General features: G+C 46.3%; 2 protein-coding genes across 2 annotated transcripts in view; both read right to left on the bottom strand.

Annotated features, from left to right (window-relative positions):
* Positions 1-836: 836 nt before the first annotated feature.
* On the bottom strand, positions 837-5,924 carry LOC143976257 (vomeronasal type-2 receptor 26-like). The gene is made up of 2 exons (XM_077478668.1): positions 5,732-5,924; positions 837-1,766 (listed from the first exon to the last, which is right to left on the bottom strand). The coding sequence occupies exons 1-2, from the start codon at positions 5,862-5,864 to the stop codon at positions 850-852; spliced, it is 1,050 nt and encodes a 349-aa protein (XP_077334794.1). The 5' UTR covers positions 5,865-5,924; the 3' UTR covers positions 837-849.
* Positions 5,925-6,713: 789 nt separating this feature from the next.
* LOC143975979 (vomeronasal type-2 receptor 1-like) overlaps positions 6,714-17,131 on the bottom strand; it is a 29,269-nt gene continuing 18,851 nt past the window's right edge. The window contains exons 4-5 of the mRNA XM_077478507.1: positions 11,531-11,776; positions 6,714-6,758 (exon numbers count right to left, since the gene is read on the bottom strand). Coding sequence (XP_077334633.1) covers positions 6,714-6,758; positions 11,531-11,776 — 291 coding nt within the window. The remainder of the gene's footprint in view (positions 6,759-11,530; positions 11,777-17,131) is intronic.

Raw genomic sequence — 17,131 nt, 5'->3', positions numbered from 1 at the left:
TGAACTTTTCACCTAACCCTCTGATCCTATACTGAGAGACTGTTGTTAACTACGTTCTTGCAAATAAAAATCCCTTTGAGCGGATCTGTCGTCAGTCTCTAAAGTTTCTGGGCCATCTACCACGGGAAACCCCCTAGACGCAAATTGAGGTGAAGAAGGTAACGGTAAGCCCATTAAAATCAGCCGCTCCTTCTGGGGTCAGTGCTACATATGTATGCATTAGACATGTGCGATTCGTTTCGTACGCATCTCAAATTCGTACGAATTTTCCTAAATTCGTACGTTCGGGAGGATCTGAAATACGAATTGCCGTGCGTCCGAATTCTGTACGAAATACAAACTTTTGCTTACGAATCCGAAGGAGGAAGTCAGCACAGCACAGGGATGATGGGGGCCCCTCATCTAAAGAAAATTCGTATTTCGGATAGGAAATTCTTCAACGGAATTTTGTATTTCAGATAAAAACCAAACTTCCATCAGCATCGACTGTCATATTGAGGTATATTTTCATAACGAACGAACGTTCGTACAAGTTAATGAACTTAACAACAATTTGTATTTTGTACGAATTGGAACGGAATTTTGGACATGAAATACGAAGTACGAATTAATTTTAATACGAACCGTAATGGTACAGAACAAAACGAATTTATTGACGGCGCCCATGTCTAGTATGCATTATTTCTTTTTTGAACAGACCAGAAAACTATCAAAAAGTTTCAGGTGAACAATGTGGCAATGATCTAATCTTCTTATTTCAAGTATCGGCAACATAATTAGCATGACTAGTATTTTAATAACTAAAAGCGATTTTATTAAATAAATTATGTAATCTGGTCAAGGCATTGTTCAGTTTGACAGATTGGTTTTCAGTATTATGCTTTTTTTCCTGGAGTTCAGCTCAGGTTTCAAAATTATAATATAACATTTTGGGAAAAATATACATCCTACTATTCCAGCGCTGGAGGCCAATATGGCGAATATCTCCACAGCCACCATGTATTTCCCTCTGGTGCTCAGATAGGCCGGGATCATGGCAATCCAGACACTGCAGAACACCAGCATGCTGAAGGTGATGTACTTGGCCTCATTAAAACCGTCCGGTAATGTCCTCACCATGAAAGCCAGAACAAAACTCACAGCTGCCAGAAACCCCATATAACCCAACATAGAGTAGAACCCGATAACTGACCCTTCATTACACTGAATGAGGATCTTCCCAGGATAGGAGTCCATGTCATACTCCTGGTAGGGAGGAGACACCGACAGCCAAATAACACAGATCAGAACTTGGACAGAAGAACACGTCAGAACCATAGAATTTGATCCTTTGACAGTGACCAATTTTTTCCAGGAACTACGGGGTTTGGTGGCTTTGAAAGCAATCCAGACAATGGTGGTCTTGGCCAGAACAGAAGACACAGCGACGGAGAAGAAGATCCCAAATGAAATTTGTCTCAGTATGCAGGTTATGTCCACAGGACGTCCGAGGAAGAAGAAGACACAGAGGAAGCTCAGCAAGATGGAGGTCAGGAGGATGAAGCTCACAGTCCGGTTATTGGCCTTCACAACTGGAGTGTTCCAGTGATAAATAAAGATACCTAATACAAATAACGTTATCATTGCAAATATTAAAGAGGTTGACAAAAAAATTAAGGACATCACTTCATTTTCATAGGACAGAAATTCATATGTTTTGGGAACACATTTCACTTTCCTCTCATTTGGCCACTCTTCATCAGGACATTTGATGCAGTTTCTACTATCTGTAATGAAAAAAGGAAAATAAACAATTTATTTATGCCAAAAAAGGGCAGAATCTTTACATACAAATGCAAAATTATTCATCCTAAAATAATACTTTTATTTTGCATTACAACTAGGCTGTGATAAATCTTTTGGACACCATGTGTATAAAATAACAAACATTATGTTTTCTAAACTATATACATTCAAAACTCGATAGGCCTACATAAATCAGTGTAGAATTCAAGACAAGAATTACCGCTACATCCCACGGAAACTAACACAAATGTGTATTTTTTTTCCGAACAACACTACTAGATCTATTTTCAAAACCGAGCTAAATCTCCACCAACACTCATACCAGAAAAAGCGCATGATTGCCTAACACAAGAACCTTCACCAATTCTTAAGTTCCCTATTTTGGTTTTGAATGCCCCGTAAAGGATGAAAAACAAAAATAATTAAGACATCTGTAGCACCGGGCTCCTGAAGAGCACACGCTATGTGTTTTTCAAAACATAACTTTACCCAAACTACAGTTTGGTTTGGGTCTATTTGCCTAAATTTGACTTCTGTGTCAGTCTGACTGGGCTGCAAGATGTTCAGCCTGGCCACAGGGGGGCACTGTCTCTGGTGGCAAGAGCGTAACTATGGTCTAGTCAGGCGCTTAATTTACTCTCTCTCTCTGAGTCAGGTCAGTGGGAGTGGCCCTCCCGCTGTGCCCTCTGGGAGAGGGTATTTAAGACAAGGACGTCACATGGTTCGGGGTTTCTGGTCCAGTATGAAGTGCTGATTACATGGTCCTGGTCCTCCTGACCAGCCCCCAGGAAGGCTATGGCCTGGGGTGTGGATCCACCCGACTCTGATGGCTTGGAGCTGGCTAGCCCTAGGCAGGGAAACTAAAGAAGGATTCTGAGGTGGTTGGGTGCCGTCTCCGGTTCGGGAGAGACTCATTGAACTTCAAGCATTCCAGGGGAGGACTCTTTAGAAGAACACCACGTGTGAGTTTGGTTTCCTTAACAAGAGCCTGGAAGGGCTGAAGTAACCGAGAGAATCTGGTCTTGTGGATATCGCCAAGCTGGCTGAAAGATCCAGGTATCCTACAAGTGTTCTACAGCTTAGTTTCCTGTGTGTTCTGCAACAATGTCGGTGATAAAGACTTTGTTCCTGAGGAAGCACCTTGTTGGCTGCTAGGCCTTGTTAGAGAGGGACTGTCCAACCTGAGTGACCATCCAGCTGCGAATGGCTATTCTCTGGATGCAGTCAAAGTAAGCAAGTTCCTTAATGTTTATAGACTTTGACATTGAGAGAACCTGAACTTCCTTTCCCAACCCTCTGATCCCAAGTTAAACGACTGTTCAATGGTTGAAGTTTGCAAATAAAATCCATTCAACTGGATCTATTGTCAGTCTCAAGTTACTGGGTCACCTACCACGGGACATCCCCTAGACGTGCCACAAGGAGAAGCGGAAGGTAACGGTAAGCTCAAAAATAACCAGCAGCTCCTTCGGGGGTTAGTGCTACACATCTATGAACTTCTTTTCTATTATTCTTTCATTTATGAATAACTCACAGTTTATTCACTTTTATATACAGATTAAAGTTACAGCATTTAGAATGTCATTAACCTATGTCTAAGAACAATTATCATTGCGGAGGCAACAGTATCTCTATCACTAGGACGTTCTTTGTCCCTTAAAATGTTTGATTGATGATTTAATATTTATTTAAGATTACCGATTTTTGTATCGTACTAAAACAGGCTGCTGGCAGTTAGCGAAGCCTGGACACCGGATTGAAGGTTCCGTCCTCCCCAATACTCTTTGTAACCTTCAAGCTCTTGGCCCACTATCCAGAACTACCAAATCTGGAGAAAACATAGAACACCACTTTCTCCATTCACAAGCAACCTTCCAGAGCTTCTCAAAATGAAGCTTTGAGAATCCGGTGTCGCTTTTATGGCTATTCACAGGGTCCTGCATTATCACACTAATCAGAGAGTATAGTGCTTCTCAGCTGGGCTACTGATGTCAAAGGTGTTGGGAATTTTCATTCTATCACCTGATTTGGGGATAAAAGAAGGACCTACATTGGAGATTACTCAGGGGTAGAAAGACTACACTCTCTATGGTCATAAGCTTCCAGTTGATAAAAGCACCATCAAAATAAACCGGTAGGTAGTTCTTTAAAGCAATTTTTTGTTAAATTGTATTTTTATCCCTACACAACATCACAAAATTGGCCTACTAACAAAGCTCCAAAGAGGCCACATAGCTGGTTTTCTGTATACAAAATTATTTAACATATAACAGTAGAGCAGTAGTAAAATATAAAAGCTGTTTTTTTTAAAGATGGGGTTGGTCCTTTCTGTTACCAGAAGGTGGTGGAGGGTTCTCACCAAGCTGCAGGCTCTATGAGTGACTGGTCATTACTGGCGCCACTGGTGGGGCCGGTAATGACCACTGATGGTAAGGTAGGATTTGGCTACAGGCCTTTTGGGATCACCCAGTCTATGGTCTTTTGGGATCACTTCACTTACAATCAAACAGGAACAGGCAGATAATCAGCTCGTAAGACCGAGTCTTAGGTTTAGAACATAGATCATGGAAGGCAGCAAATAACTGTAACCAGGCAGACCAGGGCAGGTGTCGGGTATTAGGAAATGTCAGAGAACGGTGCGTAAAAGGGCCGACACATTCACTAATGCCCAGCATAACTGAGGATTGGCACATAGAAACTGGCCAATGCAAACGCACGAGTAAGAACGGCCGCGAGGAACCATTTGACATTGCGCCAACTCACGTACCAAAGTGCACGCAAAATGTGACAGATGCTGATGCCCAGTGGCCTATTTAAAGCCAGCAGCATGAGCCATTAGCTGCTGGAGGATCTTCAGCTCCCCCCGTGTGTTACTGTTCTTGACACTATCGGATTCCTGTTACCGACCCGGTGTTCTGGCGTATAGAGTCCGGGCATCACATAGTGTCCACTCCGTACTGCGCATGCACAGTACGGAGCAGCCGAAGGTTCGGAAAATTGCCGAGGATGAATGGCGCCTGCGCCGTGAGTGGAGGTGGTGGCCCCACCATCCAAGCGGACATAGGGTTGTGAATTTTAGAGGGCCCCTCGCGGGCGAGCTTGGCTCGCCACGCTTTGGGCTCGGCCTCGCTGCGCTCGGCTCTTTTTTATTCTAACTCTATGTCCACTTGGATAGTGGGGATAGAACCTGGACTCACGGCGCAGGCGCCGTTCATCCTCGGCAATTTTCGGAATCTGTTTTCCTGTGTACTGCGCATGCGCAGTACGCAGGGGACACCATCTGATGGAGGACGCTATTTGACAAGACACCGGCTTGCTTTTGACCTGTCTTGTCTCCATTCCTGGCTTTGACCCTTGGCTTGCTCCATTGACCCCGCTTCTGCCTTCTGATCCGTGTATGACCCCTGGCTTACTCCTTGACTGCTCTTCTGCTTGATTACCAGTGTATGACCCTGGCTTGCTCCTTGACTGCTCTTCTGCCTGATTACCAGTGTATGACCCTGGCTTCCTCCTGACTCTGCTTGCTGCCTTATGCCTGGCTGACATTTCATGTATGACATCTGGCCTGGCTCCTGACCCTGCTTCCAGCTCCCTCTTCTGCCGAGTCACATCGGATGTGGCTGTGGTGCTCCTGCCTAGCAGTGCCTCCTGCTTGTCCAGCATCCATCCAGCAGACATTGCTGCATCGCTCAGCCTGTTGCAACCGACAACCCCTGCACCCTGCAAGGGAAGCCCTGTCAGAACGTCAGCCTCCAACCAGATACGTGAGAGGAAACCTGATATACACATGATTGTTTTAAGGTTAGAGAATGAATAAATAGTGAATCAAGAAAGGCAGAAGCCTTGGCTTGAACCTTTACAAACAAGTCAGTAAAAGAATCTCACATATTCTATTTGTTGGATTGCTAATCACATATTTCCGCTATTAACTTTTGGCCATTCTCACCTGTTACATTGGACATCTCCCCCTCGGGACACGGGACGCAGTTATAGCAGCAGAAATGGATACTTGTAGTCAAACCTTTTCTAAACCCGGGAGGACATCTGTCATTGCAGTGCGATTCTGGCATCTTGAACATGCAATAAAATATACAGAAGAATATTTTCACAATCAAACATTTTCACATTTTTACTTTGTTATTTAAAGTTTTCACAAGACAATTTTTTTACTTAGAGGGCTTCCACACTGCCGTGCCCATAGCGCCTGCGGTAAAACCCCGCTCAAAATATTATCGTCGGATTTGTGGCGCATTTCAGCCGCTAGCGGGGCGCTTTTGCCACCTGCTAGCGGCCGAGAAAGGGTTAAAATAGTGGCATATTGCCGGCAGTATTGCAGCACTGCCCCATTGATTTCAATGGGAAGCAGCGGTGGAGGAGCGGTAAACACACCGCTCCTTCACCGCTCCAAAGAAGCTGCTGGCAGGACTTTTCCCTGACGTCCTGCCAGCGCACCGCTCCAGTGTGAAAGCCCTCGGGGCCTTCACACTACAGACAATGGTGCAGCAGTTTTTGGGGGCAGATTGCAGGCGCTATTTCTAACGCTATAGCGCCTGCAAAATGCCCCCGGTGTGAAAGGGGTCTTAATGTTAGATATGTTAGTATTATGCCGCGTACACGCGGTCGGACTTTCCGGCGGCAAATATGCGATCGGAGCTTGTTGTCGGAAATTCTGCCCGTGTGTAGAGCTCCATCGGAACAGTTTCCATCGGATATTCCGTCGCACAAAATTTGAGATCTTTTTCTCAAATTTTCCGACAACAAAATCCGTTTTGCGTAAATTCCGGTCGTGTGTAGACAATTCCGACACACAAAGTGCCACGCATGCTCGGAATGAAGCAGAAGGAGCCGCACTGGCTATTGCACTTCATTTTTCTCGAGAACGTATTAGTCTTTAGATAAGTAACATAATGAATTTATTGCACTAAGAGTCAAATATAAAAAGTTGCAGCAACAGTCAATAGTAGTATAGATACCTGTAGATGGTTGCAGAACAGTCATAAAAGCATATAGCTAAATAAGATACTGGTGTAAATAATAAATGATACCACTGCTGAGTCCGGATGAGAGGGGGTTAACATCAACCAATCGGCTTCAGGCTGGACCGTGGAGAGGGCTGTCACAACTCTAAATAGAAGGTATGAAAAATCCCAGTATGACGGGGGGGGGGGGGGGGTGTCTCAAATCTTGTAGCTACCAGATGAAAGTGCTCAGCCTACAAACACACGTACAGGCACGGTAAGGAGGATCCTCAGATGGGCACAGCAAGCCCTACCGTGTGACGTGGGATGAGGATGCTGTGTAAAGGCTAGACAGCAACAACCGCAAGGGGGGAAAGGAGCCAAAAAAGCCGAGCAGGCAGACTAGGAGCCGGACACACTGGGAGACGTCAGCGTTACCACGGAAACAAAGGGGAGCCGGAAACAACGGGAACTCGTCGGTAATCAGCAGTGGAACATCATAAGCTCAGGGGAAGCCGTGGCTACATGTTTCACTCTTCAGCGCTTTATCAAAGACTGACGTCACCCAGTGTGTCCGGCTCCTAGTCTGCCTGCTCGGCTTTTTTGGCTTCCTTCCCCCCTTGCGGTTGTCGCTGTCTATCCTTTACACAGCTCAGCTCAGCTACAAAGCATCCTCATAGGAGCGTCATCCCACGTCCCACGGGAGGGCTTGCTGTGCCCATCTGAGGATCCTCCTTACCGTGCCCGTACGTGTGTTTGTAGGCTGAGCGCTTTCATCTGGCAGCTACAAGATTTGAGACACCCCCCCCGTCATACTGGGATTTTCATACCATCTATTTAGAGTTGTGACAGCCCTCTCCATGTGTCCATTCAGACACGGAGCCCCCCCCCCCCTAAGCTGGCCCTGCCTCCTCTCTTCCCTGATTGGCTGGCTGACTTTGATTGATAGCCAATGGCTCTGCTGCTGTATCCCAGCCAATCATGAGGAGTGTCCCAGACAGCTTAGACATTCGGTGGCATTTGCTGCCAATTTCGGCAATAAAAAATAAAAAAAAAGACAGTATTCAGAATCATTGTTTAGGGAGATCTGAATACTTTGAAGTGCAAAAAAGGGATATAAGGTCTTTTCGACCCCCCGATCTCTCCATAAAGAGGACCTGTCACCACCTATTACTGTCACAAGGGATGTTTACATTTCTTGTGACAGCAATAAAATTGATCATTTTTATTTTTTTATTTAAAGGGACAATATAAGTCAGGCCCGCAAATGTAAACAATGTTCAAATCACACATGCGAGGTATCATCATGATTGTCAGAGTGAGACCAATAATTCTATCGCCAGACCTCCTCTGTAACTCTAACCTGGTAACCGTTGATTTTGTTTTAAGCAGAACCTATGGAGATTTTTAGGTACTGTGGATTGTCACCATTCCACGAGTGTGCGCAATTTAAAAGCAACACATGTTACATATCTATTTACTCGGCGTTACATCATATTTCATATTGTACAATACAAAATGGGCTAACTTTACTGTTTATTTTTATTTTTTTTTATTCATGAAAGTGTATTTTTTCCCAACAAAATGCATTTGAAAGACTGCTGCGCAAATATCGTGTAATATCTATATCTATATATATATATATATATATCTATATATATATATATATATCTATATATCTATATCTATATATATATATATATATATATATCTATATATATATATATATATATATATATATATATTTTTTTTTTTTCTATAGATAGCTATAGAGATATAGAGATATAATTAGAGATATAGAGATAGAGATAGAGATATAATTATAGACATAGAGATATAGAGATATAATTATAGATATAGAGATATAGAGATATAATTATAGACATAGAGATATAGAGATATAATTATAGATATAGAGATATAGATAGATATCTATAAATATCTATATATAATGTTTTAATTTTTCCGCCCAAAAAAAAAAAAGACAACGTAGTCTTTTTTACTGGTTGAAGAAGGGTATTATATGTGTGTGATTTTCTATACTATTTTCGTTTATAAAGATATTTTGCATTTACATGTATTGAACTGAGTAGCATTAGTATCCCAGTCACCTATTTTCTTTGATATTAATACACATGCTGCAGGAAGCACACTGACTGAGTGAGTCGGCATATTTCTACAGTTTAAACCATTTTACATCATTATTATTTTCTCAGACAATAGGTGCAGGAACTCCCCTTTTCCGAGTCACCCCTTTTCCCCATCCCCTACCCACCTCCGAGCACCATCCCTTGGTTCCAACCCCTACCCACCTCCGAGCACTGTCCCTTGGATCCATCCCCTACCCACCTCCGAGCACTGTCCCTTGGTTCTATCCCCTACCCACCTCCGAGCACCGTCCCTTGGTTCCACCCTCTACCCACCTCTGAACAACATCCCTTGGTTCCACCCTCTACCCACCTCCGAGCACCGTCCCTTGGTTCCATCCCCTACCCACCCCCGAGCACCATCCCTTGGTTCCATCCCCTACCCACCTCTGAAGACCGTCCCTTGGTTCCACCCCATACCCACCTCCCAGTACCGTCCCTTGGTTCCATCCCCTACCAACCCCCGAGCATCGTCCCTTGGTTCCATCCCCTACCCACCCCTGAGCACCGTCCCTTGGTTCCACCCCCTACCCACCTCCGAGCACCTTCCCTTGGTTCCACCCTATACCCACCTCCCAGTACCGTCCCTTGGTTCCATCCCCTACCCACCCCCGAGCACCATCCCTTGGTTCCATCCCCTACCCACCTCTGAACAACATCCCTTGGTTCCACCCTCTACCCACCTCCGAGCACCGTCCCTTGGTTCCATCCCCTACCCACCTCCGAGCAACGTCCCTTGGTTCCATCCCCTACCCACCTCTGAGCACCGTCCCTTGGTTCCATCCCCTATCCACCTCCCAGTACCGTCCCTTGGTTCCATCCCCTACCCACCTCCCAGTACCGTCGCCTTTAGACAATACAGAACCAAGTATAATTTTGTGGTGCTAAGTAATTTGTATGGAACTTGGTGATGATATTAAGAAAAGCACACCCCAGCACCCCTTGCCATTACATCCACCCCCTACCCACCTCCGAGCACCGTCCCTTAGTTCCATCCCCTACCCACCCCCGAGCACCGTCCCTTGGTTCCATCCCCTACCCACCTCTGAAGACCGTCCCTTGGTTCCACCTCCTACCCACCTCCGAGCACTGTCCCCTTGGTTCCATCCCCTACCCACCTCCGAGCACTGTCCCTTGGTTCTATCCCCTACCCACCTCCGAGCACCGTCCCTTGGTTCCATCTCCTACCCACCTCCGAGCACCGTCCCTTGGTTCCATCCCCTACTCACCCCCGAGCACCGTCCCTTGGTTCCATCCCCTACCCACCCCCGAGCACCGTCCCTTGGTTCCACCCCATACCCACCTCCCAGTAGTGTCCCTTTGTTCCATCCCCTACCCACCCCCGAGCACCATCCCTTGGTTCCATCCCCTACCCACCTCTGAACACTGTCCCTTGGTTCCACCCCCTACCCACCACCGAGCACCGTCCCTTGGTTCCATCCCCTACCCACCCCCGAGCACCGTCCCTTGGTTCCATCTCCTACCCACCTCTGAAGACCGTCCCTTGGTTCCACCCCATACCCACCTCCCAGTACCTTCCCTTGGTTCCATCCCCTACCCACCCCCGAGCACCGTCCCTTGGTTCCCTCCCCTACCCACCCCTGAGCACCGTCCCTTGGTTCCACCCCCTACCCACCTCCGAGCACCTTCCCTTGGTTCCACCCTATACCCACCTCGCAGTACCGTCCCTTGGTTCCATCCCCTACCCACCCCCGAGCACCGTCCCTTGGTTCCATCCCCTACCCACCTCTGAACAACGTCCCTTGGTTCCACCCTCTACCCACCTCCGAGCACCGTCCCTTGGTTCCATCCCCTACCCACCTCCGAGCAACGTCCCTTGGTTCCATCCCCTACCCACCTCTGAGCACCGTCCCTTGGTTCCATCCCCTTCCCACCTCCCAGTACCGTCGCCTTTAGACAATACAGAACCAAGTATCCATCCCCTACCCACCTCCGAGCAACGTCCCTTGGTTCCATCCCCTACCCACCTCTGAGCACCGTCCCTTGGTTCCATCCCCTACCCACCTCCCAGTACCGTCCCTTGGTTCCATCCCCTACCCACCCCCGAGCACCGTCCCTTGGTTCCATCCCCTACCCACCTCTGAACAACGTCCCTTGGTTCCACCCTCTACCCACCTCCGAGCACCGTCCCTTGGTTCCATCCCCTACCCACCTCCGAGCAACGTCCCTTGGTTCCATCCCCTACCCACCTCTGAGCACCGTCCCTTGGTTCCATCCCCTTCCCACCTCCCAGTACCGTCGCCTTTAGACAATACAGAACCAAGTATAATTTTGTGGTGCTAAGTAATTTGTATGGAACTTGGTGATAATATCAAGAAAAGCACACCCCAGCACCCCTTGCCATTACATACAGTCAGTCGAGGAGGTGCTGGAACTGCGTTCCCCCGCGTTCCCGCTGAAAAAAAACCCTGATTATTTGCAATAAAAACTGACAGTTTTCTTCTCCACTGCCTTATATAAAAAGTTAGAAAAATGCTATGAGATATTTTACCGCAAATTTTAAAGCGGAAAATACAGAGTCAAAAATTGCGCCCAGAGTTGCTAAATATTTATAGATGGATAATTATAGCGATGGATAATAAATATACGTTTGTTTGTTTTTTTGCTTTTTTTTCTTACTGTGCCCCTTTTCCATATGATGTCTTCTGGTTTAATGTTCAAAAGTCTATCAAGTTCCGGATAGTCTCTAAATTTGGCCAGTGGTTTAATAGAAACGTTGCTTAATATTTGATGGTGATTACTTTTAATATATATTAGGTTTCCTAAAATCTGCTCGGAGGGCACTTCCCCTCTCTCGTTAATGTAGATTTCCTCTTCGGATGGTTCCACATAATGAACTTTCCTGATATATCTGTGCAACTTTCCCTAATTAAATAAAAAAGACACATGTTATTACAGCCGTGTAGTTTCAAAGTTAGTATGTCCCCCAAAACTAAAGGGAGCTCGAAAAATTGATAGCATTCAGTTCAGTGACACAATTGTTTATAACATGAAATACATGTAATATGTTTAATAATAAGTAGAATGTACCTGTTATCTATCTCTTTTCCTTTGTTTCATCTCTCGATCGCAAGCTTTTTTTTTTTTTTCTGCTGTTCTCAGACTTTCTGTTCTAGGGAGGTAATGTTCTTTCTCCATGTTGCAGGGAGTCTATTTTTCCTCTAAGGCCAGCTAAGACTCGATTACCACCAGGCAACAAAGCATACAGGGAATTGTAGTCCCAGAACTCACACTTTACATTCAGATTGAACTGTATGGAGCTACAAGAGCATGCTCTGGAGAAAAGGAACCAAAGACTCCATCTTGTTTGCCTGAGGGAGTTCAGTCACCACGAGGCAAGAGAACAGACTGGACTTAGAGGAGAGGTGCTGCCTCCCGGGTCAGTCCACCGCGTTGTTTCAGGCATCGACCACAGACGGTCTGGGACACCCAGCTGGAGAGTGGGGGATCCCAGGTGCATATCTAAATGCACTTGCATTGATGGTGTGAAGCGGTAAGGTAAACCGGGCCTCCACCACTAAAAGGCCAGTGCGGATACCTGCTCATGCTCGTACACATTGCACACGTGCTAATATTCATAAGCAAAGGACCAACATAATGCCCACAATGGCACGGATATGTGCACGTGCGCACATTGGTGGGAGAAAGAGTGTGCATGTACACACGCGTGTGCGCAAGTGCGCGTGTACACAGAAATAAGCACTTAGCGCCCAGTGGCCTATTTAAACTGCTCTGTCACTGCAAACAAGTGCTGGGTGATCTTCAGCTCCTTCCTGACCCACCAAGTCCTGATCTGTTGCTCTTGTTTGTTCATGTATGACCCGGCTCGCCTTTGGACTCCCCCCCCCCCCGCTTGTTCCTTTACTCCGTTACCTGATATCCTGACTTCGGCCTGTTTATTGGACTTGATCTGCCTGCTGACTTGGTACCACATTGCCCGGCTGTTACCCGACCTTGGCCTGCCCTCTGGACTTGTTTTTGCCTGCTGATTCGGTACCCTGCTGCCCGGTGTTGCTGACTACTGCTCTTCTTCTGGTTTCGCCCCTGCCCGCGCTCTGGTGCCCATCTGCTTCTACTTCCTGCTCCAAGGACCGTGACTGCCAGCTCTACCCACCTTCAGAGGGGACGTCACCAGCCAGCTACCCGGCACTCGTGCCACTCCTTGCCTTTACACTTTCTGTTCCCACCTTCAGGAGTGTAGGCGGGAGGAGCAAGGGAGGCCTCTATCACATTCCAGTCTCCACCAGGTACGTGATAGAAGCGTTCCGGTGTGAGGTGACCAGTCAGGTCACTAGAATATCCTACCTGTTCCAGGACATTCATTTGGGTCTTGACTACAGGATTACATGCATTGATGGTGTGAAGCTTTAAGGTAAACTGGACCTCCACCACTAAAAGGCCAGTGCGGATACCTGCTCATGCTCGTACACATTGCACACGTGCTAATATTCATAAGCATTTGCCCATTTGCTGGAAACAAGGACACTGCACAAAGATAGAGTTGTATGGACACTGTATACAGACATTATTGCTCTTAGTCACCTTGCTAAAACCTGTAGTGCCACAGGACACAAGGCCATTCAAATAAAGAGACACTGTATACAGACACCATTGTCATTTCACCTTGCTGAGGAAGATCCTGCATTCTTTGCTTGATAATCCGGGTCAGTTGTGTTGTTTGGCCCTGCTATTCAGGAGTTTAAGTGCACCAACGAGAGTGGCTAGCTGAAGATCCAAGGCCTTCCTTCCAAGAGACTGAAGTTAGGTGTTGCCATATGGGCACGCACACATGTTCAAAGCTCTGTATATGTAGTGGGTGTGCGGGATAGTTTATTTGGGAAGTTAAGCCACTAAATGTTGAACTGAGTACAGTGTGTGTAATTGGGCCTGTGGTATCAGGGGATAGAAAAGAAAGACAAAAGGGAGAACATAGGAAGCGCCACCTGAGTGTAGTATTAAAAGCAGCTTTAATGGCAAGGTAACAAAACTCACTTACAAGAAGTAAGAACATAATAGGCTCATCTGTATAAGTATGTGGAGTCCATCTGGAGGTCCCTGGATCTAGATCTGGTCACTGTGTGCTGGTGTGTGATGGTTCGGTCGCTCAGCACGTCCTGTGGCCACCAGGAGGGAGCCAGAACCGGCGTCGGACACTCGTAGATGACGTCACGGGTCACAGGAACACATCCGGGGAACTTCAACAAAGAAAGAGGAAAAGGACTGGCAGGCTAAGCTAAGAGCTACAGGTCCTCCTTAGTTCTTGTAAGTGAGTTTTGTTACCTTGCCATTAAAGCTGCTTTTAATACTACACTCAGGTGGTGCTTCCTGTGCTCTCCCTTTTGTCTTCCTATACACAGAGTCAGCTCTCTGAGGACACCAGCTGCCGTTGCCTTGTCATTCTTTTCTTTTATCTGATTTACTATTAATCCTTGAATTACTGACTTTACAATGAACTAATGATTAGGGATGAGCTTGATGTTCGAGTCGAACGTAAGTTTGGCTTGAACATCGGTGTGTTTGCCTGTTTGCCGAATAGCGAACAATTTGGGGTATTCGCGGGAAATTCGGAAAGCCGCGGAACACCCTTTAAAAGCCTATGGGAGAAATCAAAAGTGCTCATTTTAAATGCTTATAGTAGCCTTTCTCAACCTTTTCAACACAGAGGAACCCTTGAAATAGTTCTCCGGTCTCGGGGAACCCTCTGCTAAAAATTATAAATCTACAACTCATGATGCATTAGTGTGATGGTCAGTGGGAAGAACGGTCCTTACACTTGTGGTCATTGGGAAGAATTAACTCCTTAGATATAGCTAAAAAGATCAATAGTGTGAGTGGGAACTTATCTGAGAGCCATAAATTGCCCAATGCTGAAGGAACCCCTAGCAACCTCTGGAAGAACCCTGGTTGAGAATCACTGGTTTATATGTATTGTATTGTCATAAAAAGTGTTTGGGGACCTGGGACATGTATCAATGCAAAAAAAAGTTTTAAAAACCCCCATACCTGGGGGGTGTCTATAGTATGCCTGTAAAGTGGCGCATGTTTCCCGTGTTTACAACAGTCCCTGCACAAAATGACATTTCTAAAGGAAAAAAAGTCATTTAAAACTACTCGCGGAGAGCGGATGCACGGGCGGCCGGAGCGGATGCAAGCTTAGACTGCTCCGCACACTCCCGGCACATTAAGCACACTTACGCTGCCCACCGGCCCCGCTCGTCCCAATACAAATATGGGACGGCGGGCACTGACAAAGCAGATCGCTCCCCCATGCCTACTAGATCGTCGGGGAAGGCATACGGTGGTAGTTTACACCCGCCTCGTGGATCAGGCCGTAAATCTAAGATGGCGACCGGCAAGCACACAGGGCCCAGGCAGGAACAGCAGCCACAGCCACCAAGGGACAGAAGACGCTCAGCCGGCTGCAAATCTTTCGATATGGGCTCCCTCACAGCTTCTCCACCCTCAGGTGAGCCGATGGACCATCCCTGTCCTGCATCCAGCCCTGTCAGATCCCTGTCTCAGGCCTCTATTCCATCTCCAGGCCCTGCTTCTCATGCCTCATCTGCCCTGGAAAAAGATCTGTCGGACATATTCCTCAGCCAGACCAGTGGCCATGATATGGATCCCGATAGCCCTGAGGGATCCCCTGATCCTTTGCCTGCACCACTACCATATTCCCCAGATACTATCCTTCTTGCTCGCTTTGCAGACATGCTGAGAAAGGAGCTAGAGAAAGCTACGTCCAAATTGGCTTCTGATCTAAGGCAAGATTTCCAGAATTTGGGATGTCGATTGGATAGCATAGAATCCAAAGTTGATGACACCGTCCACAGAGTCTCACAGAATTCTGACATGATTACTGAACTCCACGATCGTTTGGAGGAAGCCTACAATAGAATTGATGACCTGGAGAATCGTGCCAGACGTTATAATTTCCGTATCCGTGGTTTACCGGAATCAGTTAAAGATGTAGCTTCCTTCACTTCTTCTTTGATGCATTTGGCGGTCCCAGACATTGATGACATCCATATGGAAATTGATCGCATTCATAGAGCTTTGGTCCCTCTGAAACCTGATGGACCACCCCGAGACGTGATTGTAAAACCCCATTTCTTTGGTGTTAAAGAAGCAATCATGCGATATGCCAGGGATCGCCCTGATTTGGAGGTTGAAGGCCATCGCATCCAAATCTTTGCGGACATTTCACAAGCTACCATTCAGAAGAGGAGGGCGTTTAAGCCACTGCTTTCCCCTTTGATTCAACGCAATATTCGCTATCGCTGGAACTATCCCTTCTGACTACAGTTTACTTATGACAATCGATCGTATGCTTTCTCTACGTTCGCAGATGGGGAAAACATCTTGCTGAAGCTGGGGTTTATCACTCAGACCCCATTATCTTCTAACCCGTCCAAAGCTAACGATCTTCCCCCTCCGCTTTCGCCTCTCTGGTCTTACCCGACTTCGAAGAAATCCGCAACATCACGTCGAGTTACCTGAGAAACTCTATATTTTCTTTTTTTTTCTTGTTTTGAATACGCTAGAAAACCAGACTCGGGGGGAAGGGGAAAATAGAAAGAGTTTATAGACTTATGTTTTATCCCATATTTTTTCCTTTTTTCCTCTGGTTTGGGTTTTTTTTTTTTTCAAGCGGTAGCTTCTCTGCGGTCCTAATATAGGACATTAGTTACCGACTGTAGATTTTATTTTTTCTCGATCAGATTGCTGACTGTTATTTTTTGTTATATTCGGGGTTTTCAGGTATATATTTAAGGGCATAATACTTGCTATTTCATATTGTGCCGGGAGGTGGCTATGCGCTCTCCCTGTTGGTAGGACTCTTCCCATTGGTTTTCTTTGGCGGAGACTCCCACATTTCCAGACCTAGGTTCTGGACTAAGTTGTTATACTATGTTTAGCTCCTGTTGCTTAATGTTTTTTCCTATGTTATCCAAGTTGATACTGGGTGTTGTTAAGCCCACGTGTCGACTTTTTCTTTCTCTCTTTACACTCTTCCTAGTCTTCACTATTTTTTCTCTTTTTTCCTTGAGGGTCAGCCAGCGGTGCTCTGGGTCATCAAAAGGGTCCACATGTCATCATCGGTGGGTGAGTCTGTCTATCATGAATGTTTACATTTTCTACCATGTCCCGGTTAACTGACTCGACTGGAACCATTCGACTGCTATCTCATAATGTGCAGGGATTGGGCTCCCTGTCTAA

Source organism: Lithobates pipiens, unplaced genomic scaffold (genome assembly GCF_037356315.1).
Source record: "Lithobates pipiens isolate NorthernLeopardFrog02 unplaced genomic scaffold, aLitPip1_a1.2 Scaffold_13, whole genome shotgun sequence".
Classification (NCBI taxonomy): Eukaryota; Metazoa; Chordata; class Amphibia; order Anura; family Ranidae; genus Lithobates; species Lithobates pipiens.
This window is presented reverse-complemented; position numbering and strand designations above follow the sequence as displayed.

Bases quoted from the DNA above. Each gene is read 5' to 3' on its own strand.
- LOC143976257 (XM_077478668.1), bottom strand. From the start codon at position 5,864: ATGTTCAAGATGCCAGAATCGCACTGCAATGACAGATGTCCTCCCGGG. The intron at 1,767-5,731 runs GTGAGAATGGCC...TTTTCATTACAG, and splicing joins GGAGATGTCCAATGTAACAG to ATAGTAGAAACTGCATCAAA.